Source organism: Mesoplodon mirus (genome assembly GCF_964341445.2).
Source record: "Mesoplodon mirus genome assembly, chromosome: 12".
Taxonomy (NCBI): domain Eukaryota; kingdom Metazoa; phylum Chordata; class Mammalia; order Artiodactyla; family Ziphiidae; genus Mesoplodon; species Mesoplodon mirus.
The window spans coordinates 70919239-70945651 of record NC_138988.1 but is presented as its reverse complement, the minus strand read 5'-3'; the positions used below and the strand labels follow the sequence as shown (position 1 = coordinate 70945651).

Below are 26413 nucleotides of genomic sequence, written 5' to 3'. Positions count from 1 at the left end.
CAGGTCACAGCAGCAGCCTATCCAACATTAATGAATCATGGCAATGGCAGTGACTTTGAGAAGTCATCCACCTCATGCACCCCGTGTTTCTGCACCGGTTTGTGTCTCACAAACATCCCTGGGCAGAACGAACCTGTCTGACACGTGCTGGATGAGATCCTGGGAAGGAGGGCCTACAGTCTCCCCTCGTCCTCCTGGCCGGTGATCGTGTGGTGATCCCGAGTGGTCTTAGCATCCATCACAGTCTCACTGGGCTCATTTTATTCATTGCTGCCTGATTATTGGAATACTTTCAGAGTTTAAAATCTTCTGTCTTTTGGAAAGAAAGCCCAAGTTAAACTCTAGCAAAATAAAATGTCTCATCTGTGCACAATACGCGGAGCGGTAAATTGTCCCAGGTGGACTGGATCACCTTTCAGTAAACTAATACTGCTGAGATCCATTAAAGCAGTGGGGGGCTGCCAAGTACTCACATCCTAGACTTATCAACTTGTTTTTTGCTGACCACTTAGTCAGTCAGCAAGAGCAATGTGATAAGTCCTGGATGATAAACATGGCTCTTTTGCAGAGACAAAATGGGGCATAGCAGAGAAGAAAAAATATTTCAGATGAGAAAAATAAATGCTAGGAGCAAGGTCCTTTCAGATCCATGAGCATCTCATTTTCCGTACAGGAACTTGGGCGTGGGGGCATTTAAAAAATGTCCCTCCAGGCCCTTAGCCTCAGACACCTGCAAGTCTGCAGAACATCTCAGGGGAAAACCTTGACTCTATGGCATGTTAAAGGCAAATTTCAATACTTTTTTTTTTCTTTAAAGAAGATGTTGGGGGTAGGAGTTTATTAATTTATTTATTTTTGCTGTGTTGGGTCTTCGTTTCTGTGCAAGGGCTTTCTCTAGTTGCAGCAAGCGGGGGCCACTCTTCATCGCGGTGCGCGGGCCTCTCTTGTTGTGGAGCACAGGCTCCAGACGCACAGGCTCGGTAGTTGTGGCTCATGGGCCTAGTTGCTCCGCAGCATGTGGGATCCCCCCAGACCAGGACTCGAACCTGTGTCCCCTGCATTAGCAAGCAGATTCTCAACCACTGCGCCACCAGGGAAGCCCCCAGTACTTGTTTAATAGAGTAGAGACATTTGTTGCAATGAAATGCAGATCTGCTATTCATGTGAATTTATTGTGCTGCTATAGCATCTTTATTATTTCCTATAAAATACAATCTGATTTAAAAATAACTGGTCCTGTGACACTTACAAGGTTGAATCTGATGGGATGTCCATTGCAGATGGATAGCCCTGTAAATAATTTATGTCTTTTGTCACTTACGTGTGGATTCTCTTAGACCTACAGTAATTAGCAATAAGTTCTGGAGTAAACTAGTGAGTGAAAGTACCAGAAAGTCATGTAGGTTAGTGAGTTCTATTGATTCTTTAAAATAATTCTACAGTAATGACTATGGGAAAAAAAGCCAGTGTTTTTCCAATTCTGATTAATAGCTGATTTAATTCATAAGCCTCAAAGCCCAAAGCGAAGATTCATTTGTTTTCAATTCTATTTAATGTTTTTTGGAGCACTGAAGCTTGGATAGTTTATTTAAATGAGGTACATTTATGATTTTTAGTATGATTGCCCTCCAATTTACACAGAAAGTAATATATTATATTCAAATAGGCAGGATGAGTGAGTAGTACTGGCTATGAAACAAAAGAAGGTAACCTGGATCCCATACTGGATGTCAGTTCTCTACTAACAATGACATAATTAAGTCACTTAGATTGCAAGGAATAGAAATCTACTCAGACTGGCTGAAACAGACTGGGAATTTACGACCAGGACACTGGGGGGTAGCTGATGGAACCAAGGAAAGAAATGTGGTCAGGCCTCACCAGAGACCAAAATAGGGACTGGAAAGTGGTCATGAGCTGGTGTTATTTTTGTTGTCCTTCCAGGGGTGTACAGTCCCCTGTCTCACCACTGCTTCTGTCTATAGACTTTCTCTTCTTCAGTGAGAATATGTAGCCAGATATGGTTGCCTTCGTTTTAGATTTATATTAGTTACCATTTCAAGAAATACCAACCAACTAGCTGAAACAGTGATTCTTAATTCCAAATTCCTGGAGATAGACTCTGATTGGCTCAGCTTCTCAGGTGGCATATGGCCAAGAGGACAGGGTAGTTCAGTGCCAGAAGGGCACTGGGGGGAAAGTTCCAATTTTGCCTAAGATATTTTTTGTTATCCCTCTTCCCTTACCTGCCTCTCTTCTTCTGTGAGTATTACAATACTCACATTTTTAGAGCAGTTACTTCCAAAGATGCAGAAGAGAAGATACTGAAGATGTTTCAGGCAGAGGAAACGGCAAGAATGAGAAGCAGCACAGTTTGCTGAGTGAAATGCATCCAGTCGATCCTAGTCTGAGTATCAAGGGGGGAGTGGGCATGGCAGGGAAAGGAAACTTGAGGAGCAAGTGATTTGGAGACTCTGCTGGGAATCTAGGACTTTATCTTGAAGGCCATGGGTGTATTTGTTTGTCTGCCTTTTATCCCCCCAGGGAGTTGGTCATTGAAGGATTTTAAGCAGAAATGGACAGATTTTGTATTTTCAGAAGCTTACTTGGGCAGAAGTTTGAAGAATGCGTTGGGGAGAAGGGCAAGAATAGAGGCAAAGACATTATTTGAGTGTCTCAGGTGGGAGATAAGGGCCTGAACTAGGGCGCAATGGTGAAAGGAAGGGACAAGTTTGAGGAATATTAAGGAGGTAGAGTGGGCAAGACTTGTCGATTGAATGGCTGTGAAGGGAGGAGAAAGGAATCAAAGACAGTCCTAATTTCTACCTGGGAAACTGGGAAGATAGGGTGGGGCATGAACTGAGTTGGAATCTAGAAGCAGGCCTGAGTAGAAGACGATGAATTCAGAATTGGACAATTGAGTTTGAAGTATCTGTGGGACACCTAAATAGATATTTCTTGCATCTGAGTCTGAAACCTGAAGATCAGTGCTCAAGGGATAAATTGGGATTCACGAATACTCAGGTGGTAGTTAGAAGGTTGAGAATATATGCAGTCACCCCAGGAGAGCATGCAGAGCAGGAATGCTCAGGCTAGGGTCCATTAATAGGCTCCAGAGGTTCTAATGAATGCTCTGATTATGTATAAAATTTTGTACATATGTACTGGTGATGGGAATCAGGAAAGGGTCCACAGCTTTCATCAGATTCTCAAAGGGGTCCATGAATCATAAAATGGTTAAGGAGCTTTGGTGTAGAGCATACATTCTGGAAGGGGGCAGTATTTTCTCCCAAGAGGGCAAAAACTGGTTCTCAGGGGGCAGAAAAAATCTTACTCTTTTTATGTGTAAATTGCAGATATACATACAGTACATAAGTGTACACAGTATGTCTGGGTTATTAAAATTTATCGGGGTGATAAGAAAGAAAATGTCTTAAAGGGCTCCTTAGGGAGGTGATAATGGATGAAAGGGTGCGAAACAGTGGTGTGGACTGAGAGGAGCAGCGGGTTCTCGTCTTTTTTACTCCAAAAGCTGAGGACAAAAAGAATCTATTGTCTTTATTGCTGACAGCATTATTGCTGTACCACCTCTTCCTCCTTTCTATTATCACATCGCCATCACCACGACCACACACATATTCAGTATATACCTTCTGAAAAGTTGTATTACACTGAGCTAAGTTTACTAAGCGTACAGGGAATAAAGGAAAAACATTGCATTTTTCAGAAATGGGTCTTTTTTGTCATTTCTGCTGCAACACTCCTTCAAGATGATATACATAACAGCTGTTATGAATATCTAGAGTTAGAAGTACATTTTAAAACCAATCTTTTACGTTAATAGATGTGTCTACTTACCCTATCTGCTGACTGAGAAAGAAAGCACCATTTGTGGTCTGGGGTTGCTAGAAGCTTCCAAGAATTATTCTCCCTTGGGCCTTTTCTCTACCTCTTCTTCTATAGCTAATAATTTCCTCCACTGAATATCTATCTGTTGAGCCCTCACTGTGCACATGACACCAGATCTCAATGGTGAGTAGCTTTACAGAATTCAGAGGACCTAGTACCCTGTTTGAGGAGCTTGTCTTCCCCCAAAAAAGTAAAAGCAGCTTTTCATTTCAGAGGTGAGACACTGCTGCAGTGTAATGCCAGAAATCATGTTCTGAGTCCGTTCTTTTCAAGAAAACCTAAGTCACTATACTGTCTCAAGAGGTTGCCACTTTGCTATGTAATGTATTATGTACATTTTTAATCTTAATTCTTTTATGAGTTGCTTATGAAAAATGATGGTCAAATTAACCAGATTTCACTAATCTTTCCATTCTTTTATTTTAATGTGAATTATTGGCCACCCTTGGGGCCAGAGCTGAGAGCAGCAAGTTTTGGAAGGGGAAAGCAAGATCAGCAGTTTTCTAGCCACTGTGGTTCAAGTCAGAAATCGTTTGTCTGCATTAACTCTTGTTCTAAAGTGTTCACATTTTTATACATCCGTGAGTGAAGGTATTCATAGGGTAAGTGTCTGCTTTGTGCACCTCAAGAAAACAACTTGGCCCTATGAACCTGTGTTCATCTTGAAGCCTTATTACTGAAAATGGAGCTATCATCAGGTCTCCACAGTCAAGACATTGAGAGCATGCCACGTGTGCTAACCTAACCAAGGACCAAATGCAGCAAAATTGCGATAGCAACAGTATGGGAATATTAGAAGAAACTGAGCATATATCACTGGAGGGAAAGATCATTCTTCTTTCCATTCCTAGTGAATGGTTATAAAGCTGAAAGTTTTTTATTTCTCTTCTTTCAAAAAGGCCCATAAGATAGATCACCATTACACTTATCATTCTTTTCTACTTTTTTTTGTAGAATCACTCACAGTTGTGTGCTTAAAACTATTTAGGAACATTTTGATGTTTAGCAACCTCCAAATACTCAATTTTAATTACATCTTCTGGTTTAAATTCATAAACCAATAATTCAGAAGCCAGGCCTCTTTTTTACATATACTCTTCAGTTCTGCCATGTAATGAAGTGTACAGCATATATGTGCTTTGTACAATGTGCTTTGGGGACAGCTTTTCTTTTCAGACCCTGCTTTTTGTGTCAGCTGATTGGCACCCGCAGTGCTGGGGAAATGGAGTGGTTCCTTGGTGACTCCCAATAGCTGTCAGGATTAATCTGTGGATAGGAAAAGATTTTCCTTGAAAAGAAGCTGGAGGAAACTGTCGAGCAATGCCTGCGTATCATTCTAAGCAGACACTTATTGCCATGGTGGAGGCAAGGAAAGGGGACGCTTGTTTTGCAAATTTAAATTGTGAGCCTCTTCTTGACAAGTGAAAAATCAGATTCAGTGGGGTTTTAGAAAATATTTAACTTGTAAGTTTTTTACATTTTGGTAAATCAAGCCTATCCACTTATGAAGCAGGTCCTAGCTATGAAGAACTAAAGCTGGCATTTTTCTCATCCTTAAGCACTAGAGAACCAGATGCCTTACAGCAGCAGAAATGAAAACCACAGTTCAACCTCACCTCTTCCTTTTGAGTGAGAGGTATCCAGTTAACATGGAGACAAAAATCTCTCTTTTCTATTGTTTCTTCTGAACCTTGTTTCTGGAAACCAACAGTTTTCTAATTTGTAAGCAGTCTTTCCTTCCATTTTTTAAAAGCAGAAATTTTTTAAAATAATTTATCTGCAAGTTATTTATTAAGTAGGACACACAAATTTTACTTATGCATTGACTTGGCCTTCAGGGATTGGTTCATCAGTTGTAGTAGCCTGTTACTCCTGTTAGTATGGATGGCATGGTTGTGTGTCAGATATTTACTACTTGTTTTTGTTCAGTTCTCATAGCTGTGCACATTAACCCCCAGGTCTGTGGCCTGTGACTTATGGACAAATGCAAGTTTAAGTTAAAAAAAGGAGGCGGGGAACCTATGGCTCAGCAGCCATCGCTGTCCTGGGCTGGCCAAGCAGTTATATAATGTACTGAAACATAGCCTTTGTATTTAGCCTGGCTCAAAGCATAGCCCTTGACTTCCTAGCTTGTGAGCTTGAGCAAGTTAGTTAAACACTATGATTGTGCCTCAGTTTACTCATCTCTAAAATGGGGATGGTGGTAGAGCCTACTTCATAAGTCATGAAGATTTGATGAATTAAAATGGGTTAAATGCTTAGTATAGTGCCTGGCATAGACCAGTGCTCAATAAATGTTAACTGCTTGCTTTTTTTCCTTGCCATAATTATTATAATGTTAGTATTATGAGCCATTTAACATTAGCCTTGATGTTAAAAGTGTTATACTTTAGCAGTCCTAAAAACACCTTTGGAGGCTGGACTGCTCAGTCTCCCTCAATTTCTGTTATCATAGGATTTTGTTTTCCTAGCTCTTTTTTTTTTTTTTTTTAAAGAAGATGTTGGGGGTAGGAGTTTATTAATTAATTAATTTATTTTTGCTGTGTTGGGTCTTCGTTTCTGTGCGAGGGCTTTCTCTAGTTGTGGCAAGCAGGGTCCACTCTTCATCGCAGTGCGCGGGCCTCTCACTATCGCGGCCTCTCTCGTTGTGGAGCGCAGGCTCCAGACGCGCAGGCTCAGTAGTTGTGGCTCACGGGCCTAGTTGCTCCGCGGCATGTGGGATCCTCCCAGCCCAGGGCTCGAACCCGTGTCCCCTGCATTAGCAGGCAGATTCTCAACCACTGCGCCACCAGGGAAGCCCCTGTTTTCCTAGCTCTTGATTCATTTACACAAAACTGGTACCTTACTGAATGATTTTGAGGAATCTCAAAATCCTTGAGATTTTGGGAGAAGTCATAGAACAGAGAGAACTTATGGGAGAAGTCATAGAACAGAGGGAATTCATCACCTCTCAAGATCCACAGGACCTTGTCTTATTCATTAACCTATTTGGCTTACTTTTTCTCCAGTCTGGTATGTCAATATTTTTATTTTATCCTGTTAACAGAGCTGGAAGAAAAAAAAAGGTAAGGTTAAAGGATTTGCACTAGGTTAGGTAGCAGAACTAGGCACAAAACCATTTTGACTGCTATTCGTGGATGTGGTTTATTACATAAAATCCTTCCACAGCTAAGGTAACATATGTGCCATATCACATTAGCTGCCAAGGTCAGCCAAGGAATATTGTGAAGTGTTTTTATCTTGTGGAATGAACCACTTAAATGTTAAATCTAAATATTTTATCATAAATATTTAAAGCAAATAACCAATTTGCACTTAATCATAAAGCACAACTCTTGTTAGTCTTAAAGCATTTGCATGGAAAATTACACATCACTTTAATATATTTTCTGTCTGCTTTTGTGTCCATATAAAAATAACAAACCACAGATGCATGATGACATCATCATCACTGAACCAAAGAAGGAAGAAAAGGAAGTCATTTTGTGAGCTGAAGATGTAAACTGTTCCCTGTCAGGTTGTCAGTGCTTTTCTTAATATTTTTAGGAGGGAGTTCCTGTGTGTAGAGTCAGTTGCAAGATCAAGGACAGTTGACACTCATTCCTGCAAAATGAGTCCAAAATTTAAACACAGTGTCCTCCAAATGTCCCTTGGCACCAATGAATGTGATTTTTTTTAAATGCTACATTAGATTCTCTAGTTGATCCCACTCAGCTCCATTGCATTTTCTCTAATGTTGCGTCCAATTTTAAATGATTTGAGTGATGGGCCTTCCATCTTTTACCTGGCCAGTGTAACCCTCGAGTGCCCAGGATTCACAAGGCCTTATTTACTCCCTGCTACAGCCACGCTTCAGCAGACCTGAGAAAGGGGTGGCAGAGCTCACATGGTTTTAATTGCTGCCTAATAGGCTACAGCAACCTGAGCATTTTATTAAGAGGGCATTGAAAATTAGCATTATTATTCCAAAAGATCCTTTCACACTGCAGTAAAAATCATGCTGAGAGAATGTCTGATATGCAACCCAATTTTGCCGTTTTCTTAATATCTTCCCATTACTCCTAGTAATATACCTCTCAAGCCATTTTATATTCTTCTCTTTGTACTTCTCTGATTACATAAATAATTTTATCTTCTCCCTTTCTGTTTTTTCCAGTTATATTTGCCCAGAGTATTCATCATAAGCATAATCATGACAACAGAATTGGGGATTATTACATGTAGACTTTTCAGAGTTAGAGTAACTTTTTAAAACATAGATGTTGATGAATCTTACAGAAGTAGGCAATATATGCCTTCTCATAGAAATAAGCAGGATAGTCTTGATTTTTAAAAAATTTTACCTTTATCTTCTCTTAAATCATTCAGTTCTGTCATTTCCGGGCCACTCTCTCCTATTGCTGACACTCCCATGAGTGAAAGCTGGACTTCAGTATCATCATCTTCCTCCAGAGGAATTTTTATCTCTCCTCTGTGATGATATTTGAGCTATACCATCATACCATCGTTATTTAATTCTATTGTATTTATAAGCAATTCTCCAACCTGCTGACGGTTGTCACTTAGAAACCTTACTAGTGTTTTTCCTTTCTTCTGCTATACTCATCAAATCCTGCCACCTCATTCCTGCAGCTGTGCACTGTCCCACCAGCATTTGGCTACCTTATAAAGGGAAGTTAAAAAAAAAAAAAGAAATACTGTTTAATTGAGGTTTATATATACCAAAACATAAGCATCTAGTTTCATACTCTGTATAACACCCCTGGAATATCCTTTGTCCTTTGCTCTTTGGGAGTAACTATACTCCTCTAAGAAGTAATTTCACATAAATATTATTTGCTTTGATGAACTTTAGCAGTCTTTTAAGATTCTCGTATTCTTAAGTGCAGTTCTTATAATGATTACCTTTTGTTTATCCACATTGATTCATTCATTTAGCAAGCATTTGAGGATACTCATTGCATTCTCCTGGGCACTGTACTGGGTGATTTGAAAAGGAAAATGAACAAGAAAAGGTCTCTGTTTTCAGGAAGATCAGAATTCAGTAGGGGAGGCCGAAAAGCAAACACTTAACTATCATACAATGTGAGACATGCTATAATAGAAGTTATGTGAGCACTGATGAGGGAGAAATTACTGCTTCTTGGGATAAGTCAGTACTCTTGGGAGACTACATAAAGCATGTATCCTTTGAGCTGGGCTTTATAGGAAAAGTAAGGGAGTAAGGGGAGAAAGTTATGCCCAGGAGCAGAAACCACACTAGGAGGGCACAGACACCAGAAGTACATTGAGGAATGGCCCATGAGTCAAACATAGGGCATGTGACAGAAGTAGCTAGTGATGGAGCCAGAAAAATGAGTGCAGACACACTGAAGAAGTGGAGCAGCAGTCCAGTAATCCAGAGCAGCATTAACCCCAAAGTAATTAATCTTTGCTCTTGAAGTATGTGTTTTTATTTATGCATGACTATAGGTGTTTATTATGATTTAGACTGTAATCTAATTCCCACCCTTAGCTATACGTTAGAATCTCTGCCTCATTCTAATTAAATTAGAATCTCTAAGGGTGGCATCCATATATTTTTTAAGCTCCTCAGGTGATTCTGATGGGCAGCCAGGATTGAGAGCCATCAATTCAGACCCCCTCAACATTTGAACAGGTAACAAGAAGACCTTGTCTCATTAAAACTGGTAAAGGGATACCCTTAAGTCAGAACCCATTCCACCTGTAGGTTGGTAGGAAGCAGCAACCTCTACCTCTCTACTCAGAGCTCTTTCCCCTACAGCCTGTCTTTAAACATGCTCAAATAACTTCCACTTACTAATGAATAAAACGGATCCTTCTCTTGACTCTACAGTCTCCCTCTAGCCATCATCCTGTTGTTCTTCTCTTCATAGCTAAGCCCTGTGCTTCCATTTTTATTTGTGCTCCAGCCAAGTGCAGTCAAGAGTCAGTCCACTGCCCTGCCCACAATTCTCCCAGGCTTCCTGGGTGTTGCATTCCTACACTTTGCACATGCTACTCTTCTCCCTGGATTTTTCTTCTACGCACATTTTTTCCTGGCATCACCCACTCATGTTTCAGTACTCAGCGATCACATCTGGGAAGCCTTCTCAAATCTTCCCAGTCTGGATTGGATGCCATTCCTTTGTGCTACTATGCTATTTTGTATAGTATTTGTAAAATAATATTTATTAATATATATTGTAATTATAGATCTGCATTAAAACAGTGGGCCTTTTAAGAATTAACTGATTCATATTTATTTCCATATCTAGTGCCTAACAGTATTCAATATATAGTAGTTCCTCAATAAAAACATTGCTAAATTAATGATGTCAAATATAGTCATTTAATATTTTTGTGTACCTACTATTCGCTAGCTACCAATTACTGAGCCCTTAGAATGTGCCTGGTCAAGTACTGACCAATCACTTAATACATGTATCATTTAACCCCCCCAAAGTTAGGTACTGTTACTTTCCCTTTTATGGATAAGGAAACCGAGGCTTTGAGAAGTTGTTTCAAAACTGAATTGCTCTTTCCGGTGTCTTTCTTAAATTGGTATTTCACACTTAATCTGAACTGAGGGACTTCTTTAATGTAGGCTGTAAATTTTCTAAAGCATAATATATAATCATCCAATTATATTTATTTTGTAAATTGGCAGTATTACCAGTTGTCTCTGGTGTTTGACAAAGGACTTTTTTTTTTAAAGATGGGATCCTGTGTGGCTTAACTAGTAATTTTTTTTCTTTTTGTCTAACATTTATACTTTTGCTAGCCCTTCAGTGAAAATAGAGGAGCAACAATTCGTTCTGTTCGGGAATTAAGAGAGACTAAATGATTAAAATCAATAGACAGTGCCACAGCCTCCAATTCCCGATCCTCTCTCCCCACCAAAGAACCTCTGGAGCCAATAGTTTGAATGCCTTCCCTCATAAATAGAAAAATCGGCTAGTTCAACTTTCCCCCTCCTTTCCTTTTTCCTCCTCCCTGCTAATGAGCAGTGAAATGGCCTAATGACCGGGACCAGGGGGAGGGGAGAGCAGAGAAGAAAGCCTGAGTAATCCATACACTGAATTATCAGCTCTGTGTAATTGAGTTTTCTTTGGCTTCCTTCTTTTTGGCGTTCAGCATTTTCAAGTTACTGAGGGATGCACTGTTTCTCCAGGCACTGAGATGAGCCATGTTTTCAGTTTCTGCCATGATCATTTTGATCCACCTGTGTGGGCTAGAAGGCTTGTGCTTCTGATGGGACTCCAGAAAGGAAGGTGGGAGGACTCTGAATGACACGGTTCCCTTTTCCACTGAGAGTCAAACACAGAATGGCCTTTTCCTGCCCTTGTCTCTTTGACTGTGCGTGATAGAGGCTGGAGAGCATTTGTGTGGCAGGAGCGGCCCTGGAAGATAAGGAAGGTGCTGAGCAGAATGTGAATGCAGCCCAGCTTCACATGAGCCCCGGAAGGGGAAATAGCTGTTGGTGGTGAAGGGTGAACATCTATCCTGGTTTGCCTGAGACCGAGTGGCTTCCTGGGCTGTGAGGCTTTCAGTACTAAAACCAGCACAGACCTGGGCCAACATAGATGGTTGGTCATCCTGTGTGCCTAACTTACCTTTCCTTAGCTTAACAAAAAGTTCACAATCAGTTGGAAATTACTTCCTATTATCTTTAAATCCTGACTCACTGAATGAAAAACCAAAAACTTGAGAATTTTCTTGGACTCCCTGGAGTAAGCAGTAAAATGGAATGGACCCTTTTTGAAAGCTTTCCTCTTATTCCACCTGCACCTTGCACTCCAGTTGTCTGATTTAGAATCCTTGGCCACCCTGCTCCCCACCCCTGTGAGGTATTTCTTTGTTCTTCCTCCCCCTCTCTTTTTGCTGCTGCTGCAGTAACTCCAAGGATTAAAGAGGATGTACAGTATATACTTTCTCTTACTTTGGCACTTGCTTCCCATGGCTCTGCTTAGATGCAGCTGGCTGGGCTGGGGCATTAGGGAAGCCTCCAGGCGACCACAGCTGAATCCATCAGGTCCCCTGCAGCAGCTGTTATCTGAACCAGCTGGGTCGTGTGACAGCAGCAGAGGAAGGGTGCAGCACGAATGTGCAGGAAGAACACCAGACAAGCCCGTCTCTGCTCCAGAGAGTCTAAATCCCCCCGTTTGCATGTGGAGCATGGTGGTGGTTCTGGAGAGAGTGGGAAGGGGAGGAGATGGTGTTTCTCCACAGTTATTAAGGTAAACAGAACAACCAATGCTGTCTGTGCAGCTGTTTCAGTGTGAGGTTGAGCTGAATTCTTTTATTTTTACTTAGTGGGAATTAACACCCTCCCCCTTTCTTTCAGAGAGAGGGAGACTGTGGCTAACAGAATCACTCAGTGATTTGAATCTTTCTGCAGAATGGTGATAATTTATGGGACTGTCTGGACATATCCCTGTTTGGACATTTAATTAGTGAAAAACAAGTCCAAAAGATAAAATAGCTAAATAATCTGAGACAACCGTATGACGAGGTGGTAGAAGGAATGGGACAAGGAAGGGGATGGAGGAGCAGCAACAAGGGGAAAATGTGATTTCAAGGCTAGAAAGAAAAAAGAGTTGTAGCCCTCAGGCTGAAGACAGGGAAGGAGATGAAGAAGAATGGTTATTATCCCCTGTATTATTGTCCTAAGTACCAGACAAATTTAGAGGTGTCCCCTTGTGGCCACAGCGGCTTGGAAGATCCAAGGTCTCAGAGTAAGTCCGGCAAAGATCCTTGATTGAACCTTTATCCTTATAGGAATAATCACAGGCATGGACATACTTTTGTGAAAAATAGTTAAGCTTTCAGGTAATGATGGCAGAATGAACACACATTGATTCTCACATGCTTCAGAACAAGATCCTACTAAAATGACAGTAAAGGAATTTTTAAAATGTTAATCTGTAAGGATAAAGAAAATGGGAAGAGGAGATTAAAAACATGCAGATGAACAATTGGTAAATGATTTAACAGGCTCAGGAAAACTGAATCCTAAGCCACTAAATCCTCAAAGACTTAGGAGTTAGGAGCACTGGGCACCTTTGAAGCTGTGATGAAGGAGATAGGTAGGAAGGGGCTAAAATGAGAAGACTGGTTAACTATGTACTTATGAAACAATTAAGAGCTCTAGCTTCTCTTCCCCACTTCACAGAACTTTGACTGCTTCTTCCCCACTCTGATAGAAAACTGGAAATGTATTCTTTTTTTCCAGATCTATTAAGATATAATTGACATATAACATTGTTTAAGCTAAACACGATGATATATAACATGGTGATTTATTTTAACTTTTTATTTTATATTGGAGTGTAGTTGATTAACAATGTTGTGTTAGCTTCAGGTGTACAGCTAAGTGATTTAGTTATACATATACATGTATCTATTCTTTTTCAAATTCTTTTCCCATTTAGGTTATAACCTAATGATTTGATACACATATATTATGAAATGATCACCACAGTAGGTTTATTTAACATTTCTGTCACCCCATAGAAGTACCTTTTCCTAATGGTGAGAGCATTTAAGATCTACCCTCTTAGCAACTTTCAAATATATATTTCAAATATATAATACAGTTTGGTTAACTGTAGTCTCCATGCTGTACATTAGGTCCCCAGAACTTATAACTGGAAATTTGTACCAACTGACCAACATCTCCCCATTTCACTCACTTCCCAGCCCCTGGCAACTACCATTCTCCTCTGTTTTATGAGTTAGGCTTTTTTAGATTCCACGTATAAAAGAGATCATACAGTATTTGTCTTTCTCTATCTGACTTTGGAAATTTATGCTTTGATGCAGGTAAAACAGAGGTAAAACAGAAGGTCTCTAAAGTGGGAAACCATGCATAGGTTAGAAAGGTCATACTATAGGAAGATTAGGTGGTCTGATGCTTAGACCCTACCTTTCAGTAATACCTCCCCTGCCACACATTCAGACGAACACCCCTACCCTGTTTCACCACTCTGAAACTCTGGTAGTCAAGCCCATATTTCCCATGCAGAGGATTAGAAACATCTTTCTAGATAATTCAGTCAGTCTAAGAGGGCAGAGCTAAAGAATCTGAAAGTGAGATTTTCCTGACAGTTGACCCATTCAGGCAAATATATTCTCAGAATTTTCTTTTGAGGAAAATGTCTAGGTTCCTTCCTGACAACCTTCTTGAAAACCAGTCGTTTGAGGAAACTAATATGAAACATAAAGACTAAAACAAACGGGAAAAAAACTATACAGGGAGATGAAAACTTAAAAAAAAAAAATTATTGCTATCTTCAGAAAGGTTAAATATGGCAATCTTCGACCAAGAAGGAAAAGCCATAAAAAAGGAACATTTGGAGAATAAGAAATACAGTTGGAAATTTAAAATATTAAAGCAGAAAGGGAAAACTCGGTAGAGAGCACAGATGATAAAGTTGAGGAACTCTCCCACAGAGTGGAACAAAATCACAAAAAAATGACAGATAGAGGAAGTATGAAAATACAGGTAAAGATAAGGAGGTCCAATATTCAAAACTAGGAGTTTCATAAAGAGAGGTTAAAAAAATCCAAAAGAAGAAGTCAATAACAATAATTCAAGAACATTTACCAAAACTGAATTGTCAATACGTGGATTTCCAGATTGCAAAGGCCTTCTGAGTGCCCAACACAGTAGAAGAAAATAGACCCATACTAAGGCATCATGAAATTTCATAATACTAGGGAAGCAGAGAAAAATCTGCATGTTTCCGGAACAGGACATGTTTTTAAAATTAAAAAAATAAAAGCGAAAAAGGAAGAGAGAAATCAAGTCAGGTATCATAATGATTTCTCAATAGCAAAACTAGAAACTTGACAGGCAGTAGAATAAGACCTTCAAAATTCTGAAAGAAAACGACTTCCAACCAAAAATCAAGGCTCTTTCTCTTAGTAGGGAAGAAAAACTGTGCAGCAAAGGAAAGTACTCCATATATTAGTTGTGAATAATATCTACATAATCATGATGTAAACACTGAGTATTGATTCAACCAAAGTTACAATACAGTCTAAATTGGGGGATAGGAAAAGGGTACATATGGAGGAGAGAGCTAAAAAATTGTCTTCCATAGTAGTAGATTGGTAGGTAAGGCCTAAAGCTGGAAAATCAAGAAGTAGCATTAAATGCATGATAATTATAGATGTGAGATAAATCCGGAAATAATCCATTAAAACAGGTAAGAACAGTTGCCTCTGGGGGGAGAAGGAAATGGAGCATGAGGGAGTATTTTTCATAATAAATCTTATAGGCTATTTGACTTTTTAAACTATGTATGTGTAAAAGTTTCTTTGTAAAAGAAGAAAGAGAAATAGTTAAGCCAGTTTTGTTTTATTTTAACGAGGATTCCAAACACCACAGCAATAGCAGTGACTACTAGTAATATAATAGAATCTTCTTGTTTATTAAAAAATAAATCCTCTCTTACAAAGTATACATTTTAGTTTATGTGCATTTCTCTCATAAGTTTTTCTTTCCTTGAATTTCTCAGACAAGTGTAAGGATTGACATTTTCTTTCTGATCACTGACTTAGCACTAATGCTATACCAGTAAAGTCTAGGTCATGAATGGTTGAACTCTTAAGAAGCTTTGGGGAAGGAAAACAAAAATCCTTGCCAGACTACTCCACCTCCCAACCTGCTTGCTAATCCAGTAGAAATATGGTTTGGGACAGGCTTCAAAACTTCCACAGTACATAGGACTCCTAACACAAAAGGCATGAGTATGGGGAAATGTCTTCTAAAATGATTGGGCAGACTGTTAGATTTGAAGCTGTCTCGTGTCTGCTCAGCCCCTACTATAAGCTGCAGACTCTGTAGGTCACCAAATAGTGCCACTCAGAACATCTTGCTATTTTCTCTTCTCTTTTGCTTGTATTAAAGTTCTAACACACTGACAGATTTTAGGAGCAAAATCTCTTATACCAGTAGTGCTGAAATTAGTAATCCTTCATGCTGTTTGGAAGCTGGAGTGTACAGGCTTCTACAGCGAAATCAGTCGTGCACTTCTGGCTTTAACAAACCCCGAGATAGCACATAGCCACACCAGTTTTGGTGCCCAAGACAACAATACTTCTGTTTCCTATTATCGTTTGCATTCCCTGTGCTGTTGGTTTGAGTGTTCTTCTCAAGTTTTCTGTAGTTTTATTTTTGTTTACTTTGACTATTCTGCCTCTGGTTGGTAGCTTTGTACCTAGTTATGCTGATACTTGAATTATGTGCTAAGTAAATCTCTGGATCTTTTTTTTTTTCTCCCTGATCAATTCTCTAGGTAAAGGTCGAGAACTTCCCAAAGGGCAAAGGAGGGTCCCTGAAATTTTTTGTGAGCATGGAAGTCTGGGGATAGTAGGTGGCAAGTATGTAGCTTTTCTGGGTTGGACTTGTTTTCTCCAAATATATTTCAGTTAGTTCTCTGTTAGAAGCTGTTACTGCCTGGAACACAGGTTTCTTTACATAGCTCATAAGGAATACAGAGGCTTTGATGGACGTGTGTTCTGTTGAGCTTTGAAATCTCCAGCCTGATTGTATGAGTGTGTAGGGTATGAGTGTTCCGTGAAAGGAAATAATGCGTGCAAGGGCTAGCACATGGGATGTGTTCAGAAGCTGGTAGCTTTTATTTTAATTCCAGTGCTAGTTTCTCTGAGGTCCGGAATGAAGATTCGTGGTTTCCTCACTCCCTATGCTCTCTTTATTACTCTCTTGACTTGTCACTCAGTTTTCACTTCTGTTATTCCAACCGTCTTACGCAATTCCTGTCTTGTTTCTCAGTGTGTCAAATGTTTACATTCTTAGAAGGATTCTTAGATTTTTCTTCAGGGAGAGGCAAATTCTTTCTCCTTCTGTTTGCCTCTCTTCCTTCTGGATTTAATCTTCTACTCTAAAAGGAAAAAAAAGGACAGGCTCCTCCAGCCCTTAAAATTTTAAGTTATAGTAAGTGGCATATCTCTACCATAGTCTTAGGTTTTTTAAAAAAGAGAGAAACTTCCCTTACCCATCATGATCCTAAAGCAGGCTGGCTACAGGTCCTAGTCACCAAATAAGTTCTTACAGATTCATAGGGAAACTAACAAATTTAATTTTCTTCTACATTTTCTCTAGTGCACAATTCCATTAGACTCATTTGTCTATATTCGTGGAAATGCACAGCCTACTGGAAAAACTGAAAAAGATAATGCAGCCATTTTAAAGATAAAACTGGTGAAATTCTCTCTCCCACTCCCAGCATCTTGGGCTAGGGGAAAAGTTAATGAAAAAATGCAAATATTGAACTTTTGGTAATTTAGTTCTATTTCTTAAAATATACTTTGTGTTGGTTTCAGATGTTTTATTGAGTAACAAAATTGGTTAACAGTACTCCCACATGGGGATTTGTTCACAACAGCACATAACGGACAGAAGAAGGGATTGGTTTATACATATTCACGATCTTTTCCTCCCCTCCCCCTCCCTCCTCTGGCTCCTCCCTTTGTCTCTCTTCTTTCTTTCTCCTTTCTTCCCTCCCTCCCTCCCTCTCTCCCTTATTCATTTTTTATTTTATATCTTTCACTTGCCATTTTGTCTTTCTATAATCCCTTGAAAATTACAATCCGAAAAAAAACAGAGATAAAAAGAAAACGAAACCATGAAATAAATAAGACATTTCTTCCCACGAAATTCAAATCAGTTCCTCTTTCCAGACCCTAACAAACCTACTTAATTAGATTTTTGTCTGTATCCTGCTAAATATGTATAATAGGTATACTGTGTCTATATCGCAGACTCATTTTGGTATATCCATATTCTCAATCAGAGCTAGTCATGCCTTCCCATTTGACTCTTCTTTTATTCCTGCAGGGAGAGGTTTTATAACTGTTTATCCTTCTAGTTTAGCAAGTTTGTCTGTAAAGTTCTATACTACATAGATCACCTACCAACCAGTGGCTAATTATTTGATTTTTTTATTTGTTGTCTGTCTCCTGACAAATGTAAATTCCATGAGGAATAGATTTTATCTGTAGTGTTCAATCCCATATCCCAGCACCCAGCAGGAGTAGGTGACACATGGTAAATACTCAGTTAATATTTGTTGGGTAAGACTGTGATCATCTGGGGGTGGGGGGGCGGGGCAGGAAAGGGATTATTTCTGTTTTAGCTATGTTTTGTTTTGTTCGCAGGGAGGACTTTTAAAGTTCATGCTGCTAAATTTGGTGTTTTAAGGTTAGGCTACCATTTGTGAATGGGTCAGAGGCTCTTATGTCTTTCTCCTTACCACTACTACCAATGTGGAGCCTGAGACTGAGAGAAATTAAGGAACTTGCCCCCAATTTTATACCTAATGCATTGTGAAACTCTGACTAGAACCTAGGTCACTCTTTCAGCTCAGTCCTGTCAAAAATCATACAGTTTGACGGGTTTTAGTCTTACCTTCTAAACTGCACTATAAACTTCTCCAGATGAAGGTTTATGTCCTGTCTTTCTGGTCCATTCCTCACAGTGCTTAGCAGAATTTCTTGTACCTAGTAAGTGTTTATTAAATCTTGATTAATAGCACATTTACTCAGTATACCTACAAGGCTATTGACTGGTAAATGTGCAAGCAGAAAATAGAAATGAATTAAATACATTTACAGGTTATATAATTTTCATATGATTTATGTAAATAAATACTATAATTAAGTCCTTTTGTGATATTAATTTCAAATATGTTTTCTTAGATTGAAGGCATATTATTATGGTAGGTTTTAGGTTCTGCATATTCGGGGGTGGGGAAAAAAAGCCTATTGTTAAAAATGCACATTTCCCTCAAATAAAAAACAACACTTAAATATTTATCTTTAATGTTGGAATGACTTTCTATTTTGGGTAGCACTGGGTTATGCTGTGTTAGTAATTATTTACCGATCTTATCCCTTCTGCATACTTGATTCTGTATAGCATCAATTTTCTCTGAAAAACAAGATGACTTCTTGTTTTGTTTGCCCTTCAGGTTGAATAGTGGAGTTGCTGGAACATGATTGCTCCCTCTGCAGGGGTAATGGTCAGACAGCATCAGGGCTGTTCTCTGAGACAGTAGCCTCTGCTTAGGCTAACTCTGGCAGAGTGTTTAACCTTTCAGTAATTCTTCCTCTCCCAAATAAGCAAATGCTGCTGGGCCCCCTTGCTGAAGTCAATAGAAGAGAATCTATAGCTCCACAGATCAGCGGGAGGGAAGGTTTTCTAAGAGTAACAAATCTGTTCTGTCGCAGCATGCTTTTTCTAGAAACTTTTTGTCATTCTGGCAGTAAACTGTTTTCCACTTGCTGCCTTAGCAACAAGACCTGAAGTCACTTCACCCTCTGGTCTGTGGTTTGATTATAAGAGCATTAACTTGGTACCTAGAACTAAAAGAAAATATCATACTGGGGAAGCCCACATACATTTCCAGCTTTTTCGGCTAGAGAAACATTTATGTACATTCTTCATATCTCCTTGAAAGGAAAGGTCAAATAGGAAATCGTGGAAATGGTGAATTCAAATCCCACATGATCCTAAGTCCCTAGTAAATGCTGTAGCTAAAGTTCTTGTCAGGTGACTGCCTCTGGCCACAGCAAAGAACAGTTTTTCTCTGCAGAGTTCTCCATGGAGACCTCAGAGGAAGAGCCAAAATGTTAAGGATCCCTTCTTGTGCTGTTAAGGATCCCAGTCTTAGGCTAACCCTGGTTTTCTCAAGCATCTTTGTTTAACCCAAGAATGTAAAGTTCAATTTGAGAATAAAACTTTGTTTACCAAAGAATAAAATTCTGATGGATTTTGGCTTTAGTTGATCCCTTGAGAGCTCATTTAAAATTTTTTTGCTGAATTCAATTTTATCTTGTAGTAGAACCTTCTCAGTACAGTGTTAGATGATCTTATAACTAGAGGCAAAGGTTAAGGATCAACTGTAACCATAAGTAGGCTAAAGACTAAAGAATACCAAGACTAGAGGGTTCCAAGGGGTTTAAAGTGAGGGTGTACAAGTTGCTGTTTTTCTATATTCAGTTTGTTAAAGATGTATTGTATGTGACTTAGAAATGAAATCTGGTAGCGTCCTGACAAGAAATGATGGAAAGATAGGTTAAGAATAGGAATTTGTAGTACCTTCCCAGGACAGGCAGGGAATACAATGAAATATCCAAGGCAGAAATTTTCTAGGTCACAGTATTATGATGTTTCTTTGTAAGAAGTGCTATTTTTCTTAATAAATTAAAACTCCAAACTTCCAGAGTTAGCACAAAAAAGAAACTCTTCTGTGGACATGGGTAGCTGGACCAAATATGGGCAAAAGAGTCTTCCCTTGTTTCCTTATGCAGAGCTGAGTCAGGTCAAGAACATTTAAAATAGACTTTTCTAAAGACTAGGGGCTTAAAGCAGGAAATAACATAGAGCCAGATAATCTGCATTTGGAATGTAGCTTCTTTCTACATACACTGTGGGGCCCTAAGGGTAAGGACTAGCCCCTGTCCGTGCTCTTGAAGTCCATCCTTGGGCCTGCCTCTTCATGGATGCGGATGCACCACTTTAACAACCACAGTTAGGAATGCTCTCCCAGACAACCAGCAGTCTTGAAGTCCAAAAGAAATGCCGCCTCCAGCGACCTACTCTTCGCATTTCTATTTAATGATACTCTACTCTGCCAAGCACTGCATTAGACACTTTAAATACTTATCTTGTTTAAATATCATATAAGGCTTGTGTACTGACATTTTATAGAGAAGGAAATTGTGGTTCAGAAAGGTTTAAAACATTTTTTCCCCCGAAGTAACACAGCTAATTAAGTGATGGGGATGGGCTGCACACCTGGTCCTGTTAGACTCTAAAGCAAGTACTTCAAAACTCTATAGTGCCTTTCAATTTCAGAGTGCTATCCTTGGAAGGTTTAGGTTTCATTTTTTTAAAGAAGAATCTCTTTTCACCCACAATATTGTAGCTCCTAGAAACTTCTGCATTGAAACGTCCTGTTCTGAACTGTGTTGAGGCCCCAGTCTTTGTCAGTGACTAGAAGACAGCTAACACAGGGAAGGGAGGAGAATCTTGGAAACAGACTGTTACACCAGGGCCCATGTGAACAGCATTCATCCTCATCAGAAATGGCCAATCTGGGGCTTCCCTGGTGGTGCAGTGGTTAAGAATCCACCTGCCAATGCAGGGAACACGGGTTCAAGCCCTGGTCTGGGAAGATCCCACATGCCGCGGAGCAACTAAACCCGTGCGCCACAAATACTGAGCCTGCGCTCTAGAGCCCACGAACCACAACTACTGAAGCCCGTGCACCTAGAGCCCACGCACCGCAACAAGAGAAGCCACTGCACTGAGAAGTCTGCACACCTCAATGAAGAGTAGCCCCCGCTCACCGCAATTAGAGAAAGACCGCGCTCAGCAATGAAGACCCAACGTAGCCAAAAATAAATAAATAAAACAAATGATTTTTTTAAAAAGACACTAGATTAAAAAAAAAAAAAGAAATGGCCAATCTGTTGCATATCTGCCTTTCTCAGCACTGTTTAAGTTTTAATTATCTTCCAACTGTCTGAGCTGCTGTTGAGGACCTCAGAGAGAACAAAGGATAGCTGTCATATTTTTCAGCAGCACCCCTCTCTGCACACTGATGAAGTCACTAGCTGCCACTGTCCTTATTATCAGGTTAAATCAGAGTCTGAGTGTGCATTGGAGAGATGATGTTGAAAGAAAGAAAGCTTAAGTTTTACCTCTTATTCAGAATCTTTTGTGACAGAGAAGTGTAGCATCTGCTTCTCCTGTTTAGGTGTTATGACCCAGAAGCAAGTTTTGTTTTGTTTTTCAAAGGAAAAAAAAAGTAAAGAGCGAGAGGACTCCCTCCCATCACCAGCCCTTGGATTTTTCAGTAGCTTGGATAGTGATAACTTCTGCCTCCAGGATGTTCCCTTGTGAGCCCCATTAAGGAAATCTGTGTATGATCAAAGATGGTACCTTGATGGTGCTGCCTCCTTCTTCCTCTAGACGTTGCTCGTGGATCAGGGCATGCCTTCCCCTGAGCTGGACAGGGCCCCTGTGTTCTTAATGGAGAGCTCCAGGCTGCCCTACTAGTCACTGAAGTGGGGGGATTAGTTAAAGCCTGTTTGCTATTTCTAGATCTAGATCTTCAGTAAAGGATAGAGTCCTATGCTAAACAATTCCTTGCTGGAGAAAAGGAGCATGGCTTCTTTCTTGTGACTTTCTTACCATTTTTTAATGTGTATTTGAGTAAGGACTTTATGCCATTTTTGTAAATTAGGCTATAATTTTATGTAGACTTAGAAAGTATTGTAGAACTAGAATAATTAAACTTGTTGTGGGCATTACATATAACAGGCTAATCAGGAAGTGTGATGTACAGTGGTGAATTGCTAATTTGACCTCAGGATTATGCAGCAGAGATAACATTATCTTCATTTATATAGAACTTTTTATCTGGAGGCATCTCTCAATGCTTTTGCAATCATACATATTATCTTGTTAGTTATCACAAACACTATCATTAAGGCTGTAAAATGTATTCCTGTACAATTTTTTTTTTTTTTCGTGGTACGCAGGCCTCTCACTGCTGCGGCCTCTCCCGCTGGGGAGCACAGGCTCCGGACGCGCAGGCTCAGCGGCCATGGCTCACGGGCCCAGCCGCTCCGCGGCTTTGGGATCCTTCCGGACCGGGGCACGAACCCGTGTCCCCTGCATCGGCAGGCGGACTCTCAACCACTGCGCCACCAGGGAAGCCCTCCAGTACAATTTTTTATTTTCAGTTTCTGTAATTGGGGGACAAGGGAGGGGAAGGTTCTATATTTTCTCCCACTCCTGATATTTGCACCAGGGTAAAATTTGGGAAATGACTGTTATCTAAACTAGGAGAGCCTGGTTCCATATAATGTTTTGAAAAGAAAGAGGGGGGGCATTACTGCATCCCCTTAGGTCAGCCTGAACTATTTAACCTTAAGAACTGCCAGAGGGGAAAGGCCCTATTAGTCCCTTCCTGGCTCCTCTGCCTTGCACAGTATTAGGAGAGCTATCTCTCCTTTGAGAGATTTGACCTAGGGAACAGGAAAATGATCTGATCAAATTCCACCAAACCACATTCCCTCCATTCCCTCCAAGACTGCAGACAGCAGCACTCAGACTGTCACGGCTATGTGCGGTTGAAAGCGCTATGCTTGTTGCGTTCCTGTGGGTTTAAGGAAATGGGCAAAATTAGATTCAGGCCAAGGTGCCAGGCTTACACACCCCTTCCGCTCCAGAAAGCCCAGAGAGATTGTTCCTCCTACAGTAAAGAACCACACAGTCCATTCTACCCAGATCATTTAGAACTTATTTTAAATGAACCCCACCCACCCACCCAAACCCAGTAAAATCAGCACCTTCTGTCTGCCTTGAGGGCTTGAAAGAACAGATCAGGGCCAACCTCCTGCTTACCCAGAGGGCTCTGGTGAGCACCGCAGTTTGCACTGACTCTCCACACAGGAAGAGCGGTGTCTCCCTGCAGTGGATATGGGAACACTGAGCAGCCAGTCCAGGAGAAAGCATTACTATTGGTTATGAAGATGAGCAATCAGCTCATGTCAAGGACCAGGTGGCTAAATGAGGTGCACGGGGAATGCGGTGAGATTCAGGTTGGAAGAAACAGGAGGGAAAATAGCCCACGATACAAAACCCCCAAATATAGCCTCTTTTATGTGAATTTTTACAATTGGCATTTACGTTATACAGTTAACTTGGAGTGATGAGAAATGTAAGGAAATTACCGAATTAGTGAACAGCGATTAACTCAGGCGTAAAATTGTATCATCTAAGTGGAAGGTTGTTTCACATAAGGGAGGGAAGATATTACTAAAACCTTGCCCAGTCTGTCATCTCCTAATTGAAATCTGTTCGTTTAGTATGCCCCGTCCTTCAGAGCACATAGTTCATCATTTGAGAGAGCGTTATCAGTTAATCTAGTTACTTTTCTTCTTATTCTTCTTTTGAATCCCAGTAAGACTGTGTGTGGCACATTACATTCCCTCTGGAATTGTGTGACACTCAGAAGAGTAAGTTTGTCTGTTCATTAACCTGTGAACTGTCAGGTCCCTTTGAACAGTGAAAGGAGCAAATTGCTCCAAGGTTAATGCTTGTTTGTCAGAGAGGGTGAACAGGCCAAGAGGCTCGAGATTTGTCCTCTGAAACCCTGCACTGTATGCAGATGCCAGATCCGTGTGGCCAAGAGGGAGGCTGCAGAGCAGGCTGGGTCACCTTTGCTGATCACTTCCTCTGGTCAGGAGAAGGCTTCCTAGCAGTCAAGTGGGGGGCTGGCGTAAGTATATTGGGTTAACTTCCTAACAAGGATTCAGGAGCAATATTAAAATACAAGAAGCTGTGAGTGGTTTTCAGTAGTTTCCGTGGATTTTTACTTTCAACAAGAAAGCAGTATTGATTTCATGCATTTCATCCAATGGATGAAAGCTTTCATTGAGTTGGAAAGCATTTGACTTTGTGTGTGTTTGTGCACCTGTGCACAGGCACATTCCTAACCACAAAGCAAGGATAGAAGCTGTTTGTTATTCTCCAGTGTAAATGTCTCATGGATATACAATTGTACTGACATTCAGGGGTTGAGCTGAACAATTCCTGGTTTGATTTTCTAGGTAAACCAAATGTAAGTTCTACTTCATTCTCTGGAAAGTGGTACCTCCTTAATTTTGCTGTAATTCTTCCAGGCTCAGTTGGAGCTAGCCCTAAGGAGCAGGTACAGGGTCTGAAGCCAATTCAGAGTCTCCTTTAGTCCATGCTCTGGTACACTGTATGTTTATGTAGTGTATCTTATTCTGTTATCTTTGGATTCGTTACGATGGAAGCTCATTTTCTTTAACAGATTTTCTTTTCTTTTTACCCCCAGGTATATTCGAATAGTTGGGACTCACAACACAGTGAATAAGATTTTTCACATTGTGGCTTTTGAATGTATGTTTACAAACAAAACCTTCACTCTGGAGAAGGGGCTATTAGGTAAGTGTTACAATTATATTTTTGTGTATACACTTAGACATTTTATCTTCAAATATTTTGTTATTCCATTAACTCATCTTAATTCACCTCTTAATCAGCTTTGACTAAGAACTCTGGTTGATTTGAATGCCTTATGGCTGAGTGACATAGAGAGGGCTTATATTTTTAGAAGTAGTCAAAATAATAATTCCAGTAAACTTAAAAGAATGTAAATATCGTACTAGTAGTTAAGAATTGAAAATGTTCTAGTGATTCATTCAGATTTGCTATGTGGGGAATGCTTATGATAGGCAAAGCCTCTCAGACCAAAGGCTTTTCTATATTTAATGGTAGGTAGGATCAGGGAGGAAGTTGCTATATTATAGATCCAGTGCTCCTACTTTCCAAGGCTATGCAGGTATTTTGGCCTCTTATTTGATATGAATGGTGTGCTCAGCTGTGAGAATATCTTCTTTTCATGGACACAGCAGTCCATATTTGCCCTACTTTGCCAGATTCACCTCAAGAAAACGCCTGCATATAAATTTAAATAAGACCAGAGTAACTAAATTATTGTAATGAAAATTAAGTTATCTTGTAGGAAATATGGCCTGGCTGATCCTTCGAAAGGGCATTTTAAATTTTGTTTAGTTGTCTATTTGGTTGTTTTCTGTTATGTTTTGTTTTTGCTTTTGTTTTAGGTAATATTTAGTCTGGCTCTGTGTATAGTCCGTCCCAGGTCTTAACATTCCAGATACCATGAGTGGCTTTTCCTGTCTAGACCTCTTTTATCCATGCCCACAGGTTTTTGCTCATTTCCTATAAAGATCATAGTTTAACTAATTAGATCCTTGAATCTGTGCCTTTACTGCAGCTTTCTTTGAAAAGGGACTCTGTATGTTCAAGTGGAGGGATAAGATGCCAGTGCCTTGGTGTACCTGAAGTACTTTACCTTTACAAAGGGACTAATTTCTCCTCTCCTCTCCAAGTCCCGTTCATGCTGGGACACAGAACATATTGACTGTGTCCTAAAAACATGGTGAAAACTAGAATGGGAAATATGAGAGTAACTTGCAAATGTCTACTAATTCTTTGAATGGTCAAAAGTCTAAATTTTCGTAACGCCGTGTGTTTCCTAAATGTAATCCTTTACTTTAGGGAAATTTGGGAGAGTAATATTAATAAAGTAGCAGGAGTAGAAATTATCCCAATGTATAGAGAACTTTTAGGGCTCAACTAAAATAAATAATTTGGTTTTAATTTTGCTATGGATGTAATTTTTAGTATTAAATATAAATGTTGATAATTTTTGTGACTTTTAAGTCATTTGAAAGTTAGTGCTGAAGCATTACCTGATATTATCAAGACTTTTAACTCCGTGGAGGGTCATAGAATTGTGATGATGGGGTGTTTGGGGGAAGCCACTCCTTTTCACCTGCTGCCCAAGTTGTTTTATAGACTAGGCCTCACTGTGTATGTGATTGTGTAGTTAGGGGCATCCTTACTGAG

The 26413-nt window shown here is 40.0% G+C and overlaps 1 protein-coding gene across 4 annotated transcripts in view; it reads left to right on the top strand.

Moving 5' to 3' along the window:
- BTBD9 (BTB domain containing 9) overlaps positions 1 to 26413 on the top strand; it is a 420550-nt gene that overhangs the window by 249351 nt on the left and 144786 nt on the right. For all 4 annotated transcript variants that reach the window (XR_014295455.1, XM_082637820.1, XM_082637818.1 and 1 more), the window contains exon 7: positions 24816 to 24925. Coding sequence is in view for 3 of the 4 variants with exons in the window: in XM_082637820.1 (XP_082493946.1) it covers positions 24816 to 24925 (110 nt within the window). In the remaining variant the exon portion in view is untranslated. The remainder of the gene's footprint in view (positions 1 to 24815; positions 24926 to 26413) is intronic.